Source organism: Empidonax traillii, unplaced genomic scaffold (genome assembly GCF_003031625.1).
Source record: "Empidonax traillii isolate 1590-97213 ecotype Southwest subspecies unplaced genomic scaffold, ASM303162v1 scaffold1094:size393979, whole genome shotgun sequence".
Taxonomy (NCBI): Eukaryota; Metazoa; Chordata; class Aves; order Passeriformes; family Tyrannidae; genus Empidonax; species Empidonax traillii.
This window is the reverse complement of record NW_020956287.1, coordinates 103,602-130,770: the sequence shown is the minus strand read 5'-3', so window position 1 is coordinate 130,770 and position 27,169 is coordinate 103,602. Positions and strand designations below refer to the sequence as shown.

The window sequence follows — 27,169 nt, the reverse complement described above, 5'->3', positions numbered from 1 at the left end:
TGTCAGTGTGTAGCCAAGAATAGAGCCTGTAATAAAAAACTGTTCAAGACTGTTAGCCTTCTCCAGCAAAGTTCAGATGGAGTCACTGGAGGCAGTGCTTTTGTTAAAGCAAAAATCCAGAATAAATCATAGGTAGAACAGAATATTAAATGTAATAAGAAGAGTCAGGAAGTTCTGAGGTAACCTGTGCTGCATGTGACACTGTCAGCGTGGGAATGCTGCCAGAAAGTGTTTTGTTCCTATGGTTTTCTTAAGTTAATGTACTAGTATATCTGAAATAAACATATTTAAGAGGTCTGTAAAAGAATACACTGAAGATATTACCAATTCAGATAGTTACCCAGACAAGTTCCAGAAGTAAAATGTAACTGGTTGCTCGTAGTGTAGACAGTACCTGCTGTAAACGCAGCCCCTGCCTCGAAGAGCTTTGGCTTTTCTTTTACTAATGAATATTGGGCCTTAAGTTTCAGCTGTACAGGTGCAGCGGGGGCTGTGTTACCGACACCTGAGGAAATCGTCGGGCTGTCCCTCACGGGGTCTCGGTGCGGGGCTCCGGGCAGACGCAGCCCCACAGCCCCGCCGGGGTCTGTCCTGTCCCTCCTCAGCGCAGCAGCTCTGTGAGGGGGCAGCACTCGGCAAACGATGGGAGACACGGCGGGCTGAGAAACGCGAGGGGCAATTCATTCCCCGTCCATACCCGTCCGCGGACCGTCCCCTTCGCTGGTAAAGGCTCTGTGCCTCCTGCGGGAGCTCAGCGTCGGCCCCTTCCCCTCGGAGGGGGCTGGCTCTGGGCCCCCGCGGCTGAGGGAATGCGCCTTTGCCGCGGTACTGCCGCCGGACTTTGAACGAGCCGGGGGCTGGTGGAACAGGTTTCCTCCCTGCGCGCCGCCGGGCATTGCGTCAATCCCGGGAGGAGGATCCTCGAGGTAAATGAACTTTTTAAACGGGAAAAGGAGAAGAAGGGAGAGGAGGAGGAGGAAGAAGAAGCGGGGGCCGCACCCGCCCGAGCGCTTCCTCTGAACGCTTGTGTTCGGGCTGCGGGCGGAGTGTAGACAGTACCTACCGGAGGATGCGCTTGGCGGGGCTCGGCGGGCGGGCGGGGGCCGGGGCCCGGCACGGCTGAGCGCCGGCTCCGCGGTGAGTGGCGAGCGCTGCAGGGCAGGGCTGGAGCCCCCGCCCGCCTCACGGGCTGGGCACGGCGGGGCGGCGGCTCGGCCGGGCTGCCCTAGCGGGGAGCGCCGGGCACACGGGCGGAGGGAGCTCTGCAGGGACCGCGGGGCGGGCGGAGGCTGGAGGCGATGCCGGGAGCTGCCCTGGAGCCTCCCCGCCCCGCTGCGGCCCTGCCGGCCCCGGCCTCGGCCCGGCTCGGTGCCGCCGCTGGCTGAGAACCGGGGGGACGGGGACAAGGGGACCCGGACCAGGACCCGGGTCCGGCCGTGCGGGCAGAGGGAGCCGCGCTGGGCCGGGTCTGTGCGGAGAGCGGTCCCCAGAGACCCGCTGATGCCAGGGCGCTCAGCCTCGCTTTTGGCACATCACCGGACGGCTCCGTGTGTGAACGCCTGCGTGTGTTTGCATTTCTATGAACGCAGTGAGACTTTCTTTTTTTCCTACGAAAAAACCAATTTGTTCGCTCGGTAGAATGTATTTGTGTAACGGTAGCTGTTTTTACCGACTTTTTCTGTCGTAAAACGCTTGCACTCGTTCCCTTGTGGTGTCTTCAGAAGTGGAAGTCTGTGGTTATTACTGTACTTAATACAAGTTAATATAATTAGCTTTAAAGTCAAGGGCAGTATCTCTATTACATATAATTATGTGAAGATAATAAGTAAAATAGCAAAATAATTTTTTGTTTCTTTGAAGTTGTTACTGGTTATTGCATGTGGTGCAGAACAGCGTGTTTATTATTGTGGATTTGGGGGGATCCAAATAGCAACTTAACCTGTCAAAGGATTAATTAATTCTCTGTGTGTCACTGGGAAGCACTGATAGTAACATGCAACCAGTGAACAGAAAGAATAGTATGAATTCATGGAGAGTATATTGAGCTGCTTAAAACACTTTCTAAAATATCAAGTCCTATGGAAAATTATAACTAATTTATAATTCTGTTTTATTTAAAATAAAGTTACAAAATAGGAATGAGATTTTGTAATGTGAGTAAGCTTCTCCGTGATAAATATTTGGTTTTGGTATAGAGTTCACCACCATAAGGCAAGCGAGACAGAAGAATGTGTCTGAATAGTAATTCAGTGCACCAGTAAGTCTGGAAGCTCTGTTCCTGACTTCTAAAAAAATTGTAGATAGTTGTCAATAAAAATGCGTTATCCATAGTTTGTGTAGGTAAATCGGCACAACTGTAATTTTCAAGAGTCGCATTTAGAACTGGGAATTCAATTTTTGTCCTTTCTCTTAAATTTTTGACTACCTGGGGCAAAAAAATCCAGAAAGTAGAAAACTATAAGCAAGCACAGCACGTTGTTAGATTACAGCAGTAGTGTGGTTACCAGCCTTCCCCTGAGAACCTTGTTTGATTGCAAACAAGATTCTCCCCAGTCCACATATAAAAATGTGTTTTATCTCCTACAAACACAATGTGATGGTTTGAGACGGTGACTGACAGCTTCAGTGCAAAAGGAAGGAGCATCATAACTAAAGCTGGATGCACAGAAGTGACTGAGGAGTTAAAAGAACAGCGGCACAGCTGAATCCATTTAACTGGCAGAGTGGTTTTAATTGGGTTGGTTGCTAGGGAATGGCTCCAGCACCACGTATTCCAGTGAATTTAAACCTTGGACAAATGACACACCTAGGTCTGATTGAATAATACACCTGGCATTGGCTGCAGCCTCACTGAGAGCGGGTCTGTGCTGCTTCTCATGGCCACTTGGCCCCTGCTGCTCAGAGGCACCTGCCCTGCTCTGTGGTCGCTGCTGGGCCAGTTGAACTTGTCATACGAATTGTGTGTGTAATGGTTTGCAGCATGCTTATTTAAAAAAAAAAACAAAACAAAAACACCAAACCAGTTAATGTAAACATACCTAGAAGCAGCTTTCTAGAAGTAGACTCGGAGCAGGATTAAGTTACAGAATTAATTAGTTACGTGTTTGTACCTTTGTTGTTGATAGGAAGAGTCAGATGCTGTTGTGGGTTATGTTGTAATAACTGAGTTACCTGATTTCAGTGCGCTTGCACTGGGCTTGTGCGTGGGACAGTTGTGCTGGGACTTGCATTAGTGAAGTTGGGAGCAGCAATCTGTGCAAGCCACTGTCAGTTGCTGATTTTACACACACAGTGCCTGTTACATCTGTGCCAAGCAATACTAATCAATAGCCTGTTGGAAATACCATCTGGGGTAGAACTGACATCAGTCATCCCTGTGCATTCTGCCTGTGCTGCTGCAGAACTGACAGTAATTACTGAGGGCAGTGTTATAAATAAGTCTTTCCTTGGTGTAAATGCTACTTGGGAACAGCCCTCAGCTAAGTTCTTTTATAAATAGAGTAAATGTACTGAAGTCTGACTTTCTCTCTTCAACATTTATAGTGTGACTTTGTGTGACTCTCTGTGTTGCCACACAGAATTGATAAGAGGACCAGACTTTCTCTAAAGCAGCCTGCTAGGAGGTTCCATAGGCTTAATAAAGCTCAGCTAGATGCCACAGCTAAAGAACGCTTCATAAATTTCTGATAGCACTTTCCTAAATATAAACCAGGAGTGACCAGACTCATCAAGTTCACGTGTGTAATCTTCGGAGAAAATAAGAGGCGTAGCTAATTCTCATGAGAGGCACTACAGATTAAGCATCTTGAATATGGGAGGATGGCCTGCAGAGGCACAGAGAGCAGTGGACCATCTGTACCACTCAGATCAAAATGCATCGTTGGAGAGGTGCTATATTAAAAGTGAAGGCAGATTGGGGCACTGCTGTGGAGCTCTTCTGGCTTTATCTGCGAGTTGCAGATTAAACTTGTTGACAGAAATGGGAAAAGAGCTGCTAATAGAAACTTTGTCATATTTCTTCCCTGAAGTTCACCTAAGACTGGGGGTTAAAAAAATCAATCTGTATTTGACCACTGGCAATCCATGAGAGAGACTCTTGTGTTGCTATTCTGAGAGCCATCTAAAAGCTGGCTTTTAGATTGTACTGCATATATGCTGTTAGTTGTGGCATGTCTGTCTTTTATGAAAACATACTTTAAGAAATAGGTTATTTTCTAAAATTGCTTTAATTTTCTTACCTAGTTATTGCTATGACTTTTGCACATAATTACATACTTTGAATTGGTTTCCAGCAGTACTTACCCTGATAATAATAGGAACGTAACACATCAGAATTGCTGAAAAATATTCACCAGGGTTGGAGGGGGGAGTGGGCAAGAAAAAGATAACAAGGTTTGGAGGAAGATGCCTGTTGTACTTGACATGAAATTCTCTCTTCCACCTGCAGTAACCTTTCAGAGATATCTAATTAACCAGAAATATACAAGTGTGGATCAAATAGCTGTGGAATAGCAGTTTATGTTCATCCCCAAACGTGTTAAGTATTTCATAGATAGCTAAGCAGCTCTCTGAGATGGGACAGCTTCTATTTTTAGTTACAGTGGAGTGAGCGAGGGGCAATAAACTGTGAGGAAAGGATAGGCTGAGAGGGGAGAGACAGTGAGGTCATGAGGTTACTTTGTGTGTTTGGTTAAAAGAAGTGAGAAAAATGCAAGAAGGTTAAATGCACAACGCTGCAGTGAAGGTGGTTATGAGCAGGTATAACAAAAACGGGCAGCTTTCCAAATGCTGCAAGAAAAACCAGTAAATGCTGTTATTTTGAGAAGCTATTGGCTAGTATATACAGATAAAACCCCACATTAACTTTCAGACCTGCAGAAAAATGCGTGTAATGAAAACATCTATATTGTCAATTATTTTTTTTTTTTTTTTTAACAAAAGTGTGTCTGTAGTAATTTCTGAAGAGCAGAAGCCATTCCTCTACCTCCTCCCCCAAAAAGCTGATGTCCAGGAATATGTGCCTGCTAAACAAGCTTGCTTTCTGTCCTCCCCTTTTGAACCAGATCCAGGTTTGTCTCTCAAGCTGCTTTTGACTACTCTGAACAGTAGCAACACATTGACATGACTCTTCCCGGTTGTGCTGCTGCAGATGGAATTCTGAGTGCAAGAAGTGAAAATTGATTGGACTTGTCAGTGTTTCTTCTGCAATAGCCTGGCAAATCTCTGGGCAGCAGCAGAAATACTGAAGCTGTAGCTGTAAACTTGTAAAAGTTCCTTCCCTCCCCATTGGAACAAGAGCTGGAATATTCCAAATAATTTTTAGTTTCTATGAAAAAAGGTTAATTTCACCTGCCTGTGAAAGTTACTGGACAGCCTAGTAAGGAAGGAGGATTTTTCATTTCCTTAAAAACCCACTAGTGTACAGTTTTGAAAAGCAGCCTTAATAAATATTCCAGCATTTCTTATATAAGCATAGAAACTTTTTCAGATCAGCAGTTTTGCTGTTGAATGAGAACTTTCTTAATCAAAGTTTATCTCAAAGAACAGTTGCTGATGCAGATGAAGTAATAATAATATGGCTATGAAATAATCTGCTGGAATAAAAACTGTTTTCCCAAGTGGCTCTAGGGACAGAAGAGCCAACATTTTTCTTTGGGTAAAACACATTGTGCTGTATTCTTTGTACTCAGGCATTTCTGGTCTTTACAAAAAGCAAATTATCTTTCTTGTGTCAATTTTAATTGATTTTTCACTTCTCTTACAAGAGATCGTAGGCACCAGTCCAGGAAAAGCCAAGGAGCAAGGAGGGAATTCATCAAAAACTGAATCCTTGACTTCTGGATGTGATGAAATAATTAGTACTTGATATTTTCAGTACATTTTCATACTGTTATTTTGATTTCTGAAAGCAAGAGAAAATCCCTTTATACCAGGAGATCACTAAGCAAAACTGTGATTTTAAAAATTCTTCAGCTTGCTTATTCGTTTCTTGTAATCTCCTTGTAGGAATTGCTAAGAATTGTTTATTGACTTGTTAACAGGAGCAATACCACTTAAATGTGCTCTGTTTTGCAATCAAGTCCATTTTGGAGCATTATATTTATTGTGAAGAGAAGTCATAGGCAATGCAAATCACGTGGGTGCATCCATTTCCAAACAGTAACAGGCCTTCAAATGTGTTCATTAATAATAATGGTATTAAAAAAATATATATATATATATATATATATATATATAATCTTGGAAACCAACAGAAATGCTGAAGGGATATTGCAGTAACATCAAAGCTGTAGTAGACTTCAAACAGCATCACACCATAGTTCCAAGATCTGGGCAGCTCTGCTCTCTAATGAAATGTGTGAGATAAATCAGTGTATAACGAGTCTTGCATCTCAGGGTTCTCTGATTTTGCCAGTGTGTTGTTAACTCAGTAAATTTTACTGCAGTAATGTTTAAAAATATTGATACGGTTTTTTTTTCCTCTTCAACATCTGTATTTTTGATGGAGTAAACAAAAATGTCATTTGAAACCATCCCTTAAGGAAGAAGGTTGCTCTTTGTATATGTCAAAGCAAGAGAATTTAATACCCTGTGAAAACTTGCTACTTGATCTGACCTTAGAGTGAAACTTGGTTGCCTACACTGGTAACAACTTATGAACTGATTTTTTTTCAAGTTTCTGCTTCTAACTGGCACTAGAAAACATTTGTTTGCTTTGTTGTTGTTTGTGGGTTTGTTTGTTTGGTTTTTTTTTGTTTGTTTGTTTTGTTTTTCTTTAGGAGTTAGATTATTTCAAATATACTGCTTTTATTTCTTTGGAGAGAGCCTTGCTGTTCCTTTGGAGGGAGCAGAGGGGTCAAAGTATAGATAAATACTTGTTTCCCTCTCCCTTATAGGAGACCTGCAAACAAAAAAGAAATAGAAGCCATTAACCTACCTTGTTCAGAGAGAACATTAACTCAGCACAACATGGCCCAGCATAGTGTTGCCCTTGGATTATTCATGATGACTGTTTTATCACTGTTGGATGGAAGTTCAGCTTTCCTGTTAAATCAGCGTCTGAAGGGAAGATTTCAAAGAGACCGTAGAAACATCCGCCCGAACATCATCCTTGTTCTTACTGATGATCAGGATGTAGAACTTGGTAAGAGCCCAGAAAATTTCAGCTGACAAGTGTGGCACTGCTTTTCCTTGGAGCTGGATTCTCGTGGTCAAAATGAGAATTAATTCATTTTTTTTTTCCAGTGTGAAAAATGATAGGAAGCACAAGTTTAAACATGCCTTTATGTAGAACATACTTTTTGTCTGGATGCAATTCAAGGACAGCAAAAGCTAGTCTGAAAATGCTAAACTTCATGGTTTTTGGAAATACAAGGTTCCTGCCTATCTGTCTTCATCTAAACACCTAAACTCTGCTGCTGGCAATGGCAAGTATAGTCTGGGAAGCTGCATGCCAAGGCAGGAGCTTTAAATTCATAACTGATTATTGTATCATGTAATGACCCAGGGTTTTTTGTGTAATTGCAGACATTCATTACATGTACAATCTTAATTTACTTTAATGCTACCTAACACAGTCATACTGTTCTTGTTGTCCATTTAGACGTGTAGTTAATTACTGACCAAAGTGTCAAAGAATGAAAAAGTTCTACTGTGTTACTCAACACTATTAATTGTTGAAGAAAGGAGATGAAGACTAAACACGTGCTCTGCCTAATGATTTGGAATAATGAATTAACTGACAGAGTTTGGGGTTTGTTCTGTTACCTGAACAAGCTTGTGTTTACCAAATGTTGTCTATAGTTATAAGAAGTGATTGACACAAACCAGTTTACATTAATGATTTTGCATTAGAATTGTGCCTTTAAGTGTGTACAAAGCCTGGATCCTCTGAAAAGTGAGAACTCATGTATGTGTGGTCTGCTGAGGGTTTTTTGACCCCAAATTTTTCTGCATCAGATTTCTGGTATGGGTAGGAAAAACTGGAAAACGGAGCTCACAGGGGAAACAGAAAAATAAAATTAATCACCTTGTGCTACTCATACACTTACTTGTCTTGCTGACAAGTTGATCACGGCAGCATGGCAGTATTTTTACAGATGCTTCCTTTGCACCAATATTGCTGTATGTCTGTGGTATCATAGGTGTCACATTCTTCTCCAGAGTGATGAGAAAACCTCACCAAATATCAGTGCAATTCCAGTCAGTAGGATCAGAAGAGGCTTTTGTTGTTGTCACTCTTTTTTCATGGTTATTTGGATCACAAATGAAGCAACTCCAATAGCGTATCACAGAACCCAAGTACATTATCTTGCAGGCTCAGAAGGTGGTCCTAAAAAATTTATCATCTTCTGTTTTAGGTGTGTTTCTGGTGCAGTTGGCCAAGCCCATTGGGCAGTTTTATTTCTCTTCTCCGATGATCGGATGCTTTCCAATTTCAAGGATAATGGGCACGTGTCCACACAAATTAGGATCTCACCAAGGAAAATCCATTTGATGAAGCTGGGATGTGATATTCCTCGTTTGCCACTAATGGCTTTGGGAGACCCAACATTTGTTTGGATTAATTTTTATTCTTGTCTGTTGTCTGGTGAGCTGTCCAAGTTAATCAGAATTGCCATTTGTGGCGATTGTGGTTAGTGCATTTATGGAAGATGAAGACAAGATACGAATTACAAGTAAAAGCTAAGGAGAAGTTGGAAGCTATGAAAGGGTAGCAGAGAAAGCTGTGAATAACTAAAATTTCATCTGTTTGTAAGGATATTCTCTAAGTGATGGGTGTTGTAGCTTCCACTGTTCTTTTGTAGCTACTTTTCAGGTGAGAGGGACTACAACATGATCTCAAGTGCCTTTAACAAGCTTTCCTTTATTTATTTAAAGATAGATTTAACAGGTTACCAGTAGCAGGTGGAGTTTAACAGAAAGAGAATGTTGTCCTTTCAGGAAAGGAGTGCAACTCTTTACATTCTCATTACTGTTCATCGTGAGTTTTACTTGGGAAACCAAACCTCAGCATTGTATTGGGAAAAGGAAAAGACCGATGAGGAGCTGATGAATAAGGATGCAGAATCTGTAGATTAAAGAATGAGTGTAAATTGTAATAGATACAATTGGGAGAAGACAAATGAGAACACCCAGAACTACTAAAACATACACACTTGGTGGACTGTCTAATCAAAAGAGTTGTATTGACAAGCATAATATAAAGAAGAGGAATATACTGCCAAGGAGGAAGAATTAATTGGAAATAAAGACTTCCTTTATCACTATTAGAATCCAGGTTAGTATGATGCTGATGTCCCCTGTGTGATGGACTCAGCAACTCTAGTTTAATTAGGTTTGTCTGCCATATTGCTGTGGTTTTAAAAAAACATCTCATTTCATGATTTTGTAGTTGAAGAAAGATCTTGGTATTTAGAAGGTATTTCAGCCACAGTAGAGAAATCTGAGTGAGAGGTGATTTGTGTGTTCCTAGGTCTTCCTTTGGAAACTATAAAAGTGGCTTGGAAAATAATTTTTCTTGGTTATCCTACGTGGCAGTTGGGACTTGGAAGTTTTCTTAAATATGAGGAAAAAAGGAAGTGATGTGAAAACTGTCTAATGAGGTTCAAAGAGGATAGAAAGAGAAGGCTTTAGGGGACAGTTAATTAACATTCTGGGGTTCAGTTAGCTTATCTGTGTGTTGATACCACTTCATAAGTTGTGCTTCAGAGTAGACAAGTCACTTGGTACTTAATGCAAGTTCCTCAACAGTTGGAACTCCCTAAAACATTTAAATTATTTCCTCTGACAACAAAACACAACTAATAAGGACTCCAGTATTATTTAATAAATAATTGGTATATTTTCTCAATTATATATAGTTGGTTAATATTAGTCAAAATATCAGCATTATCCCCTTCACAGTGAACTGTGAAGATACACTAAGCAAAGTTATGGCTAACACACAGATTTCAAGTGGAATTTTAACATAGATTTTGCTTAGCTTTGTTCAGTGAGCAGCTTTAATGCATCAAAATGATTAAACTTTCATATTTTCACAGTAGTCTGACGGGGGTTTTTTTTAAGTAGCTTAGAAGTTTCACTTTTAACTGCCAAATTTTTGTTTACTATCAGTGGGTTTAGATGGGTAACAGAACATTTTCTGAATTAAATATTGACACTTCAAACCACTACTTCCCATGGTACATCCACTAATGAAAGCTGAGAAGGCTTTCCAGCCCAAAAGGTGATGTGGTGAGGTTCCTGTTGCTGATTAACACATAACTAATCTGCCACAGAAAGAGCAGTTTTTACTTTTTCTCACAATTTCATGTTTGTATCAGAGGCAGGTTGAAGAAAATAAATTTTGGCTGGCTGGTTTAATGCTGTTTAAAATATTTAAAGCTGGCCTATTTAAGATTATACAGAAGAGTATGCTGGATTTTTACCTTCCACTGATCTGTCACTCTGTATTAGTTCTCAAGCAGGGGAGGCAGATTAGATCATATGTTTTTGTGCTAAAGACTGTTGATATATAGGGCTTTGTCATTACAGCAGTTTTATTAAAGGAGGTTACTGTCCCCAAGGGGAGTCTTAACATGTACTGTTATTTATGCACAGATGCCTCTGTCTTTTAAAAAGGTTGTTAAATTGTATTTTAGTATTGGCAAGACAAACCCTTCTTTTGGACTGCCTGTTTATGCTTGGGCTGTATCTCAGAAGACAACACCGAGGAAACATCCCCAGTTTTCAGGCTCAAAGAGTGCATAATTGGCTGTCGTAATTGTTAACTGTGTTGTTAGTACCTTTAAGCACTAACATCCCACAGCTAGGGAAACAAAAATAATAAATAAATCTGGCTTTCCTTTTTTTCTTTTTTTTAAAATTCATTCCAACAGAATGGTCTCAAGTAAACTAATACCATGGCAGTTTTTAGGTAAAATGACCCTCAGTAGCAATTAGCCTTCCTTCATGGTGCCAGAGAGTCGGATTTCCTATGTGGCTTGTGGCCATTTTCCCTCTAGGTTTTGACTCCTGGTTATATCAATGTGCCCTGTATCAATCGACTTACTGTTGCCATTTCATAATGAAATCCCTGCCTAAAGAGCTTAGAAGAAACCTAAACCCAGTATTGACAGGAGCAACATAGTTTGTGCCAGATGGTTGCAGGATGCATTGATTAAAGCTGAACTGTTAATCCAGCTCAACCTTGGGTAAGTTCCCCCCAACCCTACTCAAGCATGAAACCACACCTTTATCTCAGTCTTGTCTGTTGGCTTTCCCTGGAAGGGAGGATTGGTGATGGACAGGTTTCCTCTCCTTTGCAAGGTTGTGCTGATGGCAGGTACCATTACAAATTCTTTGGCAAATGGAAATTCTTCCTAGGTTGGGAAAAATTTTCCTGACTTGTTCTGATGCAGTTTTAACTATCAGGCACTGATAGAGATGAGAAATTAAATTCCTTTTTTCTCTGATCTTTGGTTTTTCTGGATTTAGGAAGAGCTCTGATATGGATCCAGATTCAGCTAGGTGGTGTAAAGATCCAGTCTTTGACCAAAGCCTGTCTTAAATAAACAGAACAACCATTTGGCAGCAGCGTGTCTTTCAGTAATTGTTGGCAAAAAGACTTTTACCCCTCTTATCCCACTTTATCCAAGTCCCTGCCAGTTAAACTTGCTTGCTTGTTTTTAGATGATGATTGTGAAATACATGGCTGCCTGTCCCAAGCAGTCATCTGAAGATCTGATTCTGCAGAACCAAGCCTAAGAAAACGTAGATAGGTTTAGGTAATACTGTTATCAGAAAGGGTGAAGCAGATGGATAGAACACAGTGGGCTGGTTGTGGAAATTATTCTGTGGGCTTTATGTTGTCTCTGATTCAGTGGCAAGGACAGAAATCAATATCTGCTAATACCTCATGATAGGGAGAGAACAATTTATTTAGAGAACAACTCCAGCAGCCCCTGCTCGAGCAGTAGGTTGGACTAAATAGTCTTCCAGCCTCAATGATTGTGGTTTCAGCCCTCAGGCTTTCGCAGGTTGTCACACAAGGCAGTGCATCAGGTTTATTTCAAAACCAAGGATTAAATGGGGAGCATGCAAGTTGTGGTCAGGATTGCTGCACAAAGTGCATTTCTCCCTCAGCTATTGGAACAGTACTGGTGGCTCCAGAAGGGCTGCAGAGAAGGTGCAGAAAGTTACAGCAGTAAATCTGGAACTTAGAGAGAAATGAAAGAAGCATTATGGTCCATGTCAGCAGGCTTGAGCCATATCTTAACTTAGGACTGCAGCATTTAGTCCTTGCTGGAGCAATGGGAGAACTCCCCTGAGGCAGCAGAATAATCTCTTTGGATTTGGATTCGTCCGAGATTACAGTGCCCTTACTGTTACCTGCGCTTCGTTCTGGCCTTTGCCGTGACGTGACGTGAGCTCTCATGGGGCTCTTGTGACCCAAACAAGGAAATAATTCCTGACCGTTTCTCTTCTTCCAGGTTCTATGCAAGTGATGAACAAAACCAGACGGATCATGGAGCAGGGGGGCGCCCATTTCATCAACGCCTTCGTGACGACGCCCATGTGCTGCCCGTCGCGCTCCTCCGTTCTGACGGGCAAGTACGTCCACAACCACAACACCTACACCAACAACGAGAACTGCTCCTCTCCCTCCTGGCAGGCTCAGCACGAAATCCGCACCTTCGCCGTGTACCTCAACAACACGGGCTACAGGACAGGTAAGCTCAGGGCTGGCTCCACCTGACCGGCACGGGGGCTCCTACGGGGAGGATTTTCATTTATCTTTATAATGGACTGCAGCAGTGCATAACACCAGAGCTTCAGTCTTGTGTGCTGGGTTAGCTTCCTTGCACCTTCACTGGAGGAAATGGTTACTTACAAACAAACCACGAAGGTGCCAAGACTTTTTTAAGAAGGTGGGACTAAGACAAGGTGCACGCTACAGCTGAAGACACGGCACGTGTAGAATATGCCCTGCAATTGCCTGAAGTGCACAGAATGACCGAGAAAGAGGCTATGAAAAGGAATCAGTGTTTTGATTATTCCTCCCCCTCCCCATAAAATGGATATAATAAGCAAATTAAGAATGGAAGAGAAGGGACTGCTCCTTCTGTGCTTTGGGGCAGTCAGCTGGTTTGGTTTCTCTAGACAGTCAATTCCCAGAAAGATGTTTGGGATAAATAACAACTGAGGGAAGATCAAGTGTACTCCTGAGAAAGAAATTATCTTCTTTGTATGCAGTGCTCCTTAGGAACAAATATCCTGTAGAAGGGATTTCAGAAAACATGTAGCATGCGTTTCACACCTGATTCCTTCTTCCTTCCCTGGATTTAGGTTCTTACCTGTGACAGTGGTTTTGTTACTTTTCTTTCTGATGCCTTTTGTCATGATGAGAAATAAGCATAAACCTGCTTCTAGTTGTGTTATTAATGGTGTATATGTACTGTAGTATTTTATTATGGTTGTTAATTGTAGTATTGTGTTGTAGTTGTTATTAGTAGTACACAATTTTTTCTTGAATTTATAGTATTTGAGGCTTCCAGAAACTAATATAAATCTTGAATAATGACTGATTGCAACAAAACCAAATTAAATTTGGTTATTTATTACAAAAATTATTTCCTTTGTAACTATTCACATGAGTTTTACATGTTATTGCTTTAAAGTCTTGGTCTTAAAACAAATAGGTAATTTCCTTGTTTTGTTTTTCTAAAATGAAGACCTGAATTCATCTGGAAAGAGATAAATGAGGGGAAGGGCAACTACCTTATTAATTGGTTGCTGTTTCCCTCCCATTTGTCATTGCTGGAGCTAATACCAGTGATCATATGAGTACCACACCAAGGTTAATGTTTTATTCTTCGTAGATTATTTGATTTGTGTTTACTCATGTTTTCCTGTTGTAATAATTTTTATATTCAGTGACTGTACTAAATTAATGTAGTTAAATGTGACATATTATTATACAAATTTAAATGGAAATGGCCATCATTGGAGGCTGGTGTTCATTTCTGTCCCCCAGTAAAAGTCTCGAGTTACCCACTTTGAAGCGTGCCAGCAGTAAGAAAGTATTTTTTGACTTTTTTTTCTTTTCTTTCCCCTTCCCCCCAATGATCTGATCAGATCTACCTGCTTCAGAAACAGCAGGAGATTGCACTTGAGAACCTTGTCTGCTCAGTTTCTCAAGTTTCAAAAGTAACCTGCTAAGGAGAATATTTTAAAGGTTATGAATGCAGTTTCTCTGAAATGGGGAGTCTTCCTTGAACATGACTACAGTGAACCAAGGAGGATGTGGAAAGCTCTGGAGTTCATTTGTAGGCTTGTTTATTTTTTTGTTTGTTTTTGAGGTCTGTGCTAGTACTGGTTTGCCCTGCAAACGTACAGTTTAGCTTCCTAATCCCTTGGGTTTTTGGTTTTGTGTGTTTGCTTTAGTTTTTTGTGTTTGTTGGGGTTTTTTGTGTGTTTGTTCTTGTGTGTGTTTTGTTGTTGTTTGTTGGTTGGTTTTTTGAAGGAGTGGAAAAAGACTCCAGGAGGAATAAAGCCTTTTGAGGCTGGCTTTTATATTTTAGGTTCACAGCCTCGGAATGAGAAAGCTATTATTTTGGAAGGGAGTTTGGTTTTTTTTTTCTTAATTCATAAGCCAGGCCTTCTCCCTGTGCTTTTTCTCTTCCCTTTTCTCTTTTGTTTAATCTTGAAGGAAGAAATTCTTCTCTTCTACTCCACTTGAGCTTCCCTCTCATTTTCTTTCCTGCTGCTGGTTTCACATCTCCCTGCCCTCTTCTGTGTTCATTGTGACCTCCCTGTGTCTGATGTTCTCTGGGATAGTGGCATTTGTGGCTGGGATCTCTACACACTCGTGCTGCTGCTGACACCTTTGGGATGTGCCAGTCCCACGAGGGAGCAGTGTGGTGGTGCTGCAGGTTTCTCTTGCATAAGTTGCAAGTGAAAAATAGGAGAGGAGATGGAAAAGGTGCATCTTTCCCGTAATTGTTACTCAGTTTCAGCCTTGATTGTCAGTTTTATATTTTTGACACTTTAAAAAGTTTGACCAACTTTCTTAGGCACTGTGCTTGAAAGGATAGAGAGGCTGAGCTCAACCAAAGTTCAGTCTTTGGCTGTAACAGGATTTTGCCCAACATGCACATGTGACAACAGACAGGCTTGCTGTCACTTGATGTGGATCAATTAAATATCCTGGCAGAGCAAGGGGGGAAATGTCCCTCTTCAGTGGAAGCCACTGAGGCAGTAGGTGTTACAGGCAGGTTTCTTCTCCATTAACCTGTCTCTCAGTTTAAAATCTGCCAGTGTCATGAATAGCACCAGCTGTTCCTGTTGTGTAGCCCCTACACGCTCCCTCAGCACCAGATCCCAATCTCAGTGTATTGTCTTATTGCACAATGTGGGGAAATTAGGCAAGAAGGACAGTTTAGGTAAATAAACCAGTTCAGCTGATGAATTGATCTTTAGAAAAACCACTGCAAGCAACATCTAAATCATTCCTGACTTAAAACAGTGGAAGCTGGCACTGCAGCTTGGAGCAGGGCATGGTAAGAATGGAAAAGAAACAAAGAGATACTGTGGCAAACACTTCTGAATGTCAGTTCTCTGCCAAAGGTTCCTGTGTAAACATCTATCAAGAAAAGGATCTGTTCTCTGTCAACATGCACATCTCTATTCCTGAGACAGCTTTTAAAATGCACAATGCGTTGTTGCATGCTTTGGGCCTGCAGCAGCAAATACCGGGATGTTATATTGGAATACAGACTTAAACTTTCCCTTAGACATTACTTAATGAGAAAAGCTTCTCTTTTCCACTTGTCTGGCTGGCTGAATGCTTAAGTCTTGAAATTGGTGACTGATTCCAGAATATTTTGTCAGCTTTATCTGCAGCCAGGAAATGAAAAGACATGTTTATCTTATTAAATTCAACAGAACTAGGGGTGGTGGGTCAAATGCAGCCTGGCAGAAGGACACTTTTGCTTCAATGATTCTTCTGGGAGAGTTCTGTTAATTTATGTTAGGGCTTAATGTGGCTCAGTATGCAGCAAATGCAGTCCACATTTTGGCTAACTCCCCCTCCTTGCTCCTTTGGAGTAGTACCCTATAGTACAGCCAACCCTATTCACTCAAATGGACCTGTTAGCAAAGGGAAAAGCTGCTGCTTTTATGGTGATGTGTCCTCATCTCATGGGGGTGAGTCCATACCTGAATTACACAAAGAATTAATAAATGCCATTTTGCACCAGTTTTGTATTTTGAACCTAGAGCAGAGTCATCGTGGGAGGTCCATCTGTGCCATCATAAAATATTTATTGGGAATAAAAGTAATAATAATTCTTAGCACTTTCATGGGGCTTTACAATAATTAACTAATGAATGAATTAAAATTCAGTGGCAGTTTTCCATTTCCGTCCATTAATATTAAACTAAGAAGATACAGTGCCCGACTGCATTCATGTAATTATTTTGCACTTCACTGTCTGAGCCTTTGACATTTTGAAATGATTTTAACAAATTGTACAAAAGAGGAGAAAGGCTGCTGGTAAATATTTTCGGGTCCACTCCTCTCCTTTTAATAAACATGTGACCAGTTTTTAGTATCTAGATACAGTCCAGGAGTCAAATTCTTAGGTTCCCTGTCCCATGCTGTAGATTTTGCTCTCCTCAACAGTTGCTGCTTGATATTTTTTATTACAGAAATACTTACAAACTTAACTGAAGTTGATCTCTATGTATAATAGCTTGGTAGGGAATAACTGGTGACCTAAAGAGTCAAAGGGTAGACAGAAGCAGAGACACGATAGTGAAGTACTTTCTACAAGATTGTGTGCAGGTGAAAAGCAACATGAAGAAGACACGCAGGTTTTCATCCACACTCCGGTGCCCTGTCCACTGTGCTGTGCTGCACTTCTCTGTCATCTTATGTGCACAAAAAGAAAACATTATCCAAATCAGAGTAACACCCTATGTGCAGGAAGGTAGCTTTTGCAGTTGATGGAGGCCTGAAGGCCATGGTTAAAAATAATAACCAAGTGATTTAAAAGTTAGACTTAGTTTTTAGAAGTGATTTGCTTGACTAGGAACTGAAGCGCTGTGATATTTGCCTCCAAGACATCAAAGTGACTTTTCAAAACTGGGTAGCAGGTTTCTGAATTATTTATCTTGAAGGTAGATTAGTTTCCGTAGATCTTTTGCTCTCTACACAGAAATACTCACAGAATGTGCTGAGTTGGAAGGGACCCACAAGGATCATCGAGTCCAACTCCTGGCCCTGCACAGGCTCATCCCCAGGAGTCACACCCTGTGCCTGAGAGTGTCATCCAAACCCTCCTGGAGCTCTGGCAGCCTTGGGGCTGTGCCCACTGTCCTGGGGAACCTGTTCAGTGCCAACCACCCTCTGGGGGAACAACCCAACCTAAACCTCCCCTGGCACAACTTCAGGCCATTCCCCCTGGTCCTGTCACTGGTCCCCATGGAGGAGAGATCAGTGCCTGCCCCTCCTCTTCCCCTGGCAAGGAAGTTGTAGGCTGAGATGAGTTATTGCCTTAGCAAGGTCTGTCAGATTATATCCATTAGATGCTTTGAGACCATCAGACTTGAAAATGGTGTAAAAGAAAGATTCAGCAGAGTGGCTGCATCATGACAGCTGATATTGCAAAAGGAAACCAAGGATCTTTGAGGAGTGCTGATGGAAAGCCCAAATCCACTGTCTTGGTCTGTCTTACTCCTGATAGTCTTGGTTCATGGTGGTGAATTACTAAGCTGGTCTTTCAGATTCATCAAGCTTAATTGATCAATGTGTGTGCTGAGTTGTCTTTCCTGCATGCCCAAGGTGTGAGTGTTGTGTGTGTGGCCCACGTAGTTACACCCTTGCCATCTGCAACCTGTGTTGGGTGCACTGGAAAAAACTCCGTGATGTGGGAGTTCAGAGGTAGAGCAATAAACTCTATGGCATATTTTAATAAAGGGCTGATGATTTCAGACTAGACAGTGCCTAGAGTGTAAAATCTGCAGATAGATTCTAATTACAGTTTCTGGAAGTTAAATTTCAATTTCCTTGAATTTCTAAGCAACCTTATATCTTTTGGTATGTTTTAGTAGCAAAAGGACTGCCCTGGGACTTTTGCCATGTGTTCCAAGTTAGAGAGAACAGCGCTTTTCATCCTGTTGAATATGTTATGCATGGAAGGACAAGAGAGGTTGTTGAGATGGATGCATTTCAGGGCTGTAAGAGATAATTGACAAATTATCAAAAAAAGTGTCAAATGTATTTTTTTTTGGTCAAAAGTAAAAGGTAAATATACAGAAAACAAACCACTGCAGAACCTAGATAATATCTTGTTGGAAGGAAGTGTGTGGTTATATTGAACCACAGTTGGACCTTTGTTCTAATTGGATTCAGTAAGATTTTATTGTTTTTATTTATGAACTAATGCTTTTAGTAGCATTCTTCCTGGTTTATTGCTAGGTGGAAGAAACCAGCTTTGCTGGTTACTTACTTTGTTAAAATACAGCAAATAATTCTTCTTGTGGAGCATATCTGAGTATCTCAGTATCCCTGAAACTTGGCAATTGGGTTTTCTTCAAATCCTATGGACAGAATGGCTCTAAATGAAACTGTTTTGGGGGTGGCCCAAATAGCCTGGTGCAGACTTTGGTATTTTAGTAAAGGTTCAGTGTTAAGCTGCATAAACTTTTGCTGAGGCTATTTGTTATTAAAAAACATCTGACAGTCCACTGCTGGGGAGGGGTTTGGGTTTTATGTGTGGAGGAGGAAGAAGTGTTACATCTGATAAGAGGAGGATAAATCTAAATGTTAAGATTCTTCTGTGACCGTGGGATATAGAAGGGGAGAGTGACACCCATGGTAAATATTTATTAAAATGTATTATTGTTGTGATTTTGACATTGAGAAACCACTGGGAATTTTCTTACCTGAGAAGGACAAGCAAGACTTGGCTCACCATCAGCATTCTTCAGTTCAATTCCTTCTTGACCATTTCAAGATATTTGGATTGAGTACTTTTGTTTTATTTGGCTTCATCTGCTCCCCTCCAGCCCATTCCCCTGCTTCATTAAATAGATCTTGGCACTGATCCCTGGCCACAGCTGAGCAATGTGCAATGCAAACTCAGGAAGAGGAACAAAGGTGTCACAGAGATTACATTGCTTTGTCCTGCTGGATATCAGACCAGTCCCCTGACATCACAACCTGTAGGCTACTCTGCCTGCAGTGCTTACAAGTCACTGTGCAACTTTGCAACTATTATGTTCCATGACTTGAATGGTATTTTTTACTCCAGTTACAGAGAAGATCTGTGCATGTAAAAGCTCTTGCCTTTAGTACGACTCCTTTTATGTCCCTGTGATGATGGATGGAACATGTGATCTTTAAGAAAATTTTGTGCTATCAGTGTATTACAGGTTAGAGAAAAATTGGCTGCCAGTGTGCAGTAGACTAAAATGTGTGTGTGTTTATACACCTGTACTCCTTTTAGTCTACCTGGTGAAATACCTCAGTGAAATCATCATTTCAAGAACTACTGCAGACATACAAAAGACAAGAAATAATGAAAAGTACTTGGAACCCCAGTCTTCCTTAGCATCCTGAACCTGATGGAACTAAAGGAATCTGAGAACAAAATGTAGTCTTAAAAATACTCTAATACTTAGGAATATCCTCTATGTTTTATGCAACCCATTAATTAGATTACTGCAGTTACTGAGGTAATAATGCTAATGCTGCGTCTTCTAATCCTTGCAGGAGTGTTGTATTTCCCGTTGTCACAAAAGGTGCCAGCTGGGGTGGTTTTGTTATGGGGACTTCAGCAGTTGGGAGTTACTGATTTTTGGAAAATCTAGTCAATTACTTTGATACCTGCTAAGAACTGATGTCTGATCTTCCCCATGGAACCAAATTTAATGCTAAGGTGTAGAATTTTCTCTCAGAACCCCCATATTTGTGCTGTAAATACATTCATTTCACCAGGTTTATTCCATTGTACACTGTCAGTTTAGGAGTGTATCTGGCCATGATGTGAATGCAAAGCAGAGTTGACCTTTGAGCTCGCTGCTTGTTCCATGCATACTAAGCAATCTGAGAGTACTTTCTCATCTGCTTTCCTCTGATTGTCTCTCAGAGGACAGAAAGTACTGCAAGTATATAGATATACAGCAGAAATAAGGTCAGAAGTGCCCCCCCCCTTCACCTCTCCAAAGTGCAAAACTAAGGGGTTGCTTCAACGTAGCTAATTGCTCAACTTTGAGCTGGGAAAAACTGGTATCAGACATAGAAATAAAAGATTTTAGAGGGGTAAACAAACCTGTATCAATAACTTAAGGTTCATACTCAAAACCTGGAAGGTTGACTGTTGAAATAGGTCAGAAAAGCAGTGCTCTCTCTATATTTTTAAAGTACTTAATGCTCAGCATTCGTGTTTAAATATGGGGGATTAATAGCTTAAAATATGAGTTGAACTTCCCAGTTGTGGTGGTGAGTGCAATTTCATGGGGTGCTAATGGGTGGATGCAGCTCAGCAGCAGGGTGAGGGGTGAAGGGTATGAAGAGGATGAGTCTTGGGAGGAGGAATGTGTGATAAAAATACTGACCTTACTGTCCAGGAGTAACAAAAAGCTGAATTTTACTTTTTCTCAGCTTCAGGTCCATCACAGGCTAATTCAGGTTGGAAAGGTCTCTTTTCCACCACCTGCTCGAAGCCTACCCCAGGCCACGAGGGCTTTATCCAGTCTAACCTGGAACACACCAAGGACTGGAGCTGCACAGTGTTTGTGAGAGCCCCTTTGACTCCTCTTTGTGAAGAGAAGAATTTTTTCTTTCCATCCAGGCTGACTCTCACTTGTTTCAGTCTGTCCTGGTTTTTTCTTGTCCTCCAAAAATGCCCCACCACGAAGAGCCTGGCTTTGTCTCCTCAATGACCTCACAGGTGAAAGGGTGACTAAATGCCCCAGAAGCCAGGCTGACCTTGCTCTGGGGAGTTTGTTTTTTGAGTGCAGACCTTGCCTTGGCTTTACAAGAGCAAGAGCTGTGTCTTTCTCTGCCTCCCAACCAAAGGTATCGTATTGCTGTCCAGGTGGGTACCAGTACTCCTCTCACACCTTCCTTTCTTGATTTCCTTCTTACTTTATTTAAAAAGAACATAAATACTTTGAGTGTAAATACTCTCACACAGATTATCTGTGGAGGACTGACTATGGTTAGAATCACAGCTGCCACATTAAGGAAACTGTGTGAAAGACTGAAATTCTGCATCTGAATCTGATCTGGCAGTTTTGCACTGGTGGATCTCTGACTTCCACTGCATTCCTGTTTCTAGTTTGAGAACTGAAAATGGTCTATTATGTCCATCTCCCAGTGCTGGACAGTCTGTAAGGAATAAAGAGGGATGAACTTCATTTTACTAATGAAGAACTCCCAAATGATCTTGATTTCCAGTTTAATGGAGAGCTTTGTGAATATTCTTTGTTAGATGCATTTTAAGTATTTTTAGGTATTAGGAAATGAATTAGTGTTTAAAGAAAAGGGGAAAAACCACCAACAAACCTGTAGTTTAGTAGATGATATAGACAGTAGAACGAGCTTGAACATTTCCAGTGATGATAAATGATGCCTTGGTGTCCCCTTTGATTGTGCTTTTACACTACATTTGACAGTCTGCTAGATCTGCTTTTTAAGCAATGAGCCACACTCTTGATATTTCTGTGGTTGTGTCACCTTCAGAGCAGACCTTTGTGTTAATTGATAGCATGGGGAAAATTCTTTTGTGTTCCTTTTTTTTTTTTTTTTTCCCCTTACAGGAAGAGTTTAGAAAAGAAAACCTCTTGTAAAAAATTCTACTTCATGCCAAAGGGTTTTGTAGGTGCTTATCATCGAAGGGCAGGGCTCTGAGAAAAGGACCTGGGAGGGTTATGAACCCCTGAGGAAGTGGTAACAGTGTACAAAGGACTCCAATTGTGTGTATCCTGTTTTTTGTAGTCGTAGGAAAAAACTGTGTTGTGTGGCATTTTAAAGTCAGAGAAAATAATGGGGTTTATTCAAAATAGCTGGGTGGTTTTTAATGATCAGCTGGCTGTAGGAACACGGCTGAGCAGCCTCTGTGAATGTTTGGTGATGAAATCTCGGAGCAGTTTGAAACTGGAATGCACCAAAGGCATGTGAGCAGCTGTCCCTGGTGGTCAGCTAATCTGATGAGGGGGGGAAATTGTGTCACAGAGAATGTTCTAATGCAAAATGAAAATCTTGGATCGGCATCCAGAGAGCTTTATTGGAACACAATATTTTGTACTGGGGAGGAATGACATTTAAAATTTTGTTAATAACAAGGGAGGAGGGAGGAAAGAAAAAGATGTGAAATGTGAAAGATTGGAAATAGCAGAGGAAATTATTTAAAGCACTGTGGACATCCATGCAGGGGTATAAAGACATCCTGGATGTGCAGTGGGGGAGGGTGTGTAAAAGGTGTGGGAAGGAACTTCTGCCAGGCTTTCCTTTAATGCCAGTGCAGAACAACAGTCAAGGAATCCTTTACAGAATGCCTGTGTCCTGAGGGCTCCAGCCAGCTCAGCCAGAGCTCCCATGCTTTTTTGGAGAGTGGATTGGTGTCCATGAGCAGAAAGGGCAAATGTATCTCGGTTTGACTGTGATGTGTTGGGTGGGGCGCAGGAGGCTTTGGGCTGCCTTGAGCACTCCTGCTCCTGGGACAGTGGGCAGTGTTTCAGTCCTGTGTCCTGGGTTACTACACAAGAAAAGAAATGTGCAGCTGTGCTGTCCCTGTGAGTTGCCTGTCCTTCTTAAAAATTAGAAGCTCTGCATAAAACAGAATCTTTTGGAAAAAGTGTATATGTTGTATGAATGCAGTCCCTGAGTAACAGGATAGTTTTCATCTACAGTGGAGCAGATCTTGTTGTGCTCATCGCTGCTAGATCAGTTTGCTTAGTTGGAGAGGATGTCATGAGGCAGTTCAAGACTGTGAGACAAAATGTTTTCTGCAGTATGTTCATCACTCGCTTAAACCTTTTGTAAGTGACTCATCTGCAGAATATTTTTAAAGCACAATGTAATTTTGAAGACTTTACTGATTATGTACCAATAGATGTGCCCTCCTCATCTTCTGTGATACAGATCACTTTAAAACACTTCAAAAGATCCCAGACATTCACTTTCTCGTGCCTTACCTTACACATTAATTGAATACATTGAAGTTTGTTGAGAAGGATGATTTAAAGTAGCCTTTTGCATTCTGCCCAGGCACTTTTTGGATCTTATGGACATGCACAGTGTACTTACTACCTGTGAATTTATTTAATTCCATTCCACTATATTACAGTGTGGCTAATATCACGTTTCTCACTTTTTTAAAAAAAACCCACTATGAGGTTATGATTTGGAGCTCTCTCACGTACCATTTTATAACACTTTTCCTCACTGAGTCTGTCTCTGGGCAGATATTCAGCCTGGTACAAGAAGACATAAATCTGTTTCCTTCAGTGAGTCAGACCCTTTTTTCACTGGCTGAAATCTGTGCCGCTCTATGCACAGTATTACTCTTTGCATTTATGTACATACAAGAAGGTGCAGTGTCAGACACTACAGACTGCAAGCTTAAAAAATGCTAATTAAGTACCTGGGAACTGTGAATTGTATGCTGAAATTCCACGGGTTATGTGGTGAGGTTTAATCTCGGTCAGAGAGCAGAATGTTAGATTTGTGTTGTCCTCATAGAAGCACAGATGTTCGCTGAGAGATGGCCAGTGTGAGATGCTGCTGACAGGGTGTGCCTCTGGATTAAAAATGTTCGTAATGACAAGTGGAACAAGTGTAAAGATCACTATGATGATGCCAACTTGTATTGCCAGACCATTCAAAAATTGAGATCTGAGCACTAAAAACTTCAGATGCTTAAAACCCAAGAGCAGAATTTTGCCTTTAAGCTTTAAAAAACCTAGGTAGGTGAATGGAGTCTTCCAGTATAATTTATCCTGTAATTGCCTAGTTATTACATGATATCATAACAACAAACTAATACTGAAAGATACCTTCCTGTAAATTACTAATTTTTTACTGAAGGATGTGAAAGCATCATTGGGTTCATCATGTTCTTTGGAGAACTTGTGTTCTTTCCATAGTAATCTAATGCTTTTAATTTTCCTTAACCCTTTCCTGGCATAGGCATGGCTCTTCTGGGAGAAGGGCTCGGGCACCAGCCCTGTGTCCTGTAAGAACCCTAGTGCTGGTTCTGCCAGACAGGCTTCAGTTCTTCCCTGCAGCAAGTTTAAAATCCCATCGTATTTCCAGCCCTCATTTGTCATCATTTCTCCCCAGCAAACCTCCTATCAGTGACTTCACTGCTTCTCCCAGTTCCACAGGCGGAGATGGCTGAGTGGGTGTCACCAAAATGAGGAATGTGGCTAAATCTGGTGATGCAGAGCAGGATGAGATAATGTGGTAACTGGCACTATTTTAAGCGTTCTCTGTTTTGTTCATCTCACTCCACATGTATGAGGGACTAAAGAAAAGGATAGTGCTGACTATAGTCCAGTTTCTCCTGTGCATAGTCAGGCTGTAAATCAAAAGATCTGCATTATGGAGATGTAAATAAAAAAACCCACGGGTGAACTTATGTCTTATCTTAAATCTGTTGTCCTGGAGAGAATAAAGTTGTTCGAAGAAGAAACAGAAAGGAAAGAATCTGGTTGGATATGGTGTCTCTGAAGTGTTTCTGTTATGCCTTCTTACCACACTTGTGCTTTCTCTACCCCCTAGCTTTCTTTGGGAAGTACCTAAATGAATACAATGGCTCCTATGTGCCTCCTGGTTGGAAAGAATGGGTTGGATTACTTAAAAACTCTCGATTTTACAACTACACACTCTGTAGAAATGGAGTGAAGGAGAAGCATGGATATGACTACTCCAGGGTAGGTCCTATTGATTTATTTCTATTAACATTTGGATGTGACCACAAGAAAGCTACACTTTATGGTTTCAGTCTAACTAAAGAATTCTTTTTGTACTTGAAAGCTGGTACGTGTAACATCATCTACAACCCCCAACAGCAGAAGTGTCTGGACATTTTGTTATCTTCCATTCTGGGAGGGTCATGATGGTACTGAAGACATTATTAGCAGCAATGGAAACAAACAAAATGTCCTGAGACTGTATTAGGTATTATGAGCTGAAGATGTGAAAATGGATTTAAATGCTGCATGATGGCTGTTTCTGTGTTTTGTACTTTAATTGTTGTGTGACTCTGATTTTCATCTGTTCCCTTGGTATAGAACTGTCTTCAGTGGAGTTACACAAGCATTAATGAGATAAGAATCCAGTTCCCTCCAGCTGGACCCATCTTTTTAGTTTAAAGAACTTGATTCACAGCCACAATAGGATGGAGAATTCCTAGGATCTTGCTACAACTTAGGATGACTCTGAATGAGTGGAGAATTTAACTGTTATGTTTATATTTCCATACATACGGGTGCAGATGTTTCTTAATATCCTTTCAAGGATGGTTACACCCTGAGCAAACTTACCAAAAGGCTTCATAGTCATTGTCAAATGCAGCATCATTTTTTATCTCATCTACCACGTTCCAGCTCAGTACCTGTTTGCAGTCAGGAGCACATTTATTTCAGCCAAAAGTGTTCCTCTTCAAAGGAACCACCTTAGTGGAGTCCTAAAATGGGCTGAAGTGACGCTGAAGTATGAAGGTAAATAAATCTGTCTGTAAACTGCTCTAGTTTTGGGGTATAACATAGGAAGCAGAGTCACTCTGAAGAGATTTGTAATGTGTATTTGTTTAACAGGGATTTGGTTTGCTTTCTCTTCTTGGGCACAAATCCTGCCTCCATGTTTGTGTTTCGTTAGCATTGTGTTCATAGTCAGTATTTCCTTTCAGTGGTTGATATCTGTGATTTCCTGTCTGTCATTTCCCCTTTCCTCTGCCCTATTTGCCTTTTTTAATTGAATGTACCCCGTGCTGAAAGCTAAATTTTCGCAGTCTGCCAGGGTTTCCTTTTCCAGCACCAGGGGAAGGGGCAACTGCTGTACAGAATTAATTATCTTTTATTTTCCTTCTGAACTGTGAAGAATGAGAGAGAGCTGATCTTTACAGCTGAGTACCAAAAACGTTATGGTGGGAATTTATCTTACGTGAGGCAAGTGGTTCCCCACTCACTGTTCTCCATCTCCATCCACTGACCAAGGAGTCAACAGGAGGCTTTATGTTTCAATATCCTCAGCTCTGATTTGTGTGTGCAACACTTGAAAACGTTTAGGTTTTCACTTGTTGTAGTTTTTCTTACCAAGTTTGGTAATAAATAAAAAAAGGCTGAAGAAAACAGAGATGTTTTTATAGTCTTCGTATTTGTGCATAATAGACAGCTGTAGTAATAAACAGGTGATAGTGTGCAGAGCAACAGCACTGGTTGATGTTTACACTGGAGTTCAAATGAACAAACAGAAGCTGAAATACAAGACTATTTATCTTTCTTTCCTGTCATTTTGGTTGCTGGAAACTTAATTTTCCAGCAGTAAACGATATAATCAGATTATATTTTAGCCCTGTCTGCTTTATATAGTTAATTATGTGCCAGTGGAAAACTAGAAAAAAAACATTACTGATTATTCTGCCCTCCAAAGTGACTGCTAAGCACTTATGCTCTGAAAATGAAATTATTTCAGATTTTCTTACAGGATATATTCTGCTTTTATTTTTCTTTTTCATTTTCTGTCAACTTCTTTTTTACGTGAATTTTGATTTTGCACAGCTACCTCCTCTACAGTAAGGAGCTTCAAAAAAATCCTGTAAGAAATCAGCTAATTGAAATGTTTCTGTTTGGTCTTTTGACCTGTTAAACAGTGGGCTTGCGGTGATTTTTCACTTTGACCACACGGAAACCTTCATCCTCAAACTGAAGTTGGAAAACTGTGCTCTTCTATTGGCTAAATCAAAGATGAGTTACACACTTAAAGTGAGTGCCCAGGATAAAGAAGATAAACATTTAAGATAAACAGCACTTTTTGAGAGCACTTCAGTATTCATTCCCTCTCAGCTATGAGTATTGTCTCAGGTATTGAAAGCACGTCCAGAAGTCAGTTTTGCTTTGGTCTGGCTTACTGTACATTCTCCCTTCCCCTGCATGTTCTTATGAATGGAGACCC

The 27,169-nt window shown here is 41.1% G+C and overlaps 1 protein-coding gene across 5 annotated transcripts in view; it reads left to right on the top strand.

The window, feature by feature from the left end:
- SULF2 (sulfatase 2) overlaps positions 1–27,169 on the top strand; it is a 113,698-nt gene that overhangs the window by 48,999 nt on the left and 37,530 nt on the right. For 3 of the 5 annotated variants that reach the window (XM_027904809.1, XM_027904808.1, XM_027904807.1), the window contains 3 exons: positions 6,897–7,144; positions 12,474–12,713; positions 24,776–24,927. In XM_027904809.1, the coding sequence (XP_027760610.1) occupies positions 6,970–7,144; positions 12,474–12,713; positions 24,776–24,927 (567 nt within the window). In that variant the 5' untranslated portion in view covers positions 6,897–6,969. Of the gene's footprint in view, positions 1–865; positions 927–1,080; positions 1,138–6,896; positions 7,145–12,473; positions 12,714–24,775; positions 24,928–27,169 lie in introns of those variants that run through there. The other 2 variants (XM_027904811.1, XM_027904810.1) reach the window with 2 other exon arrangements.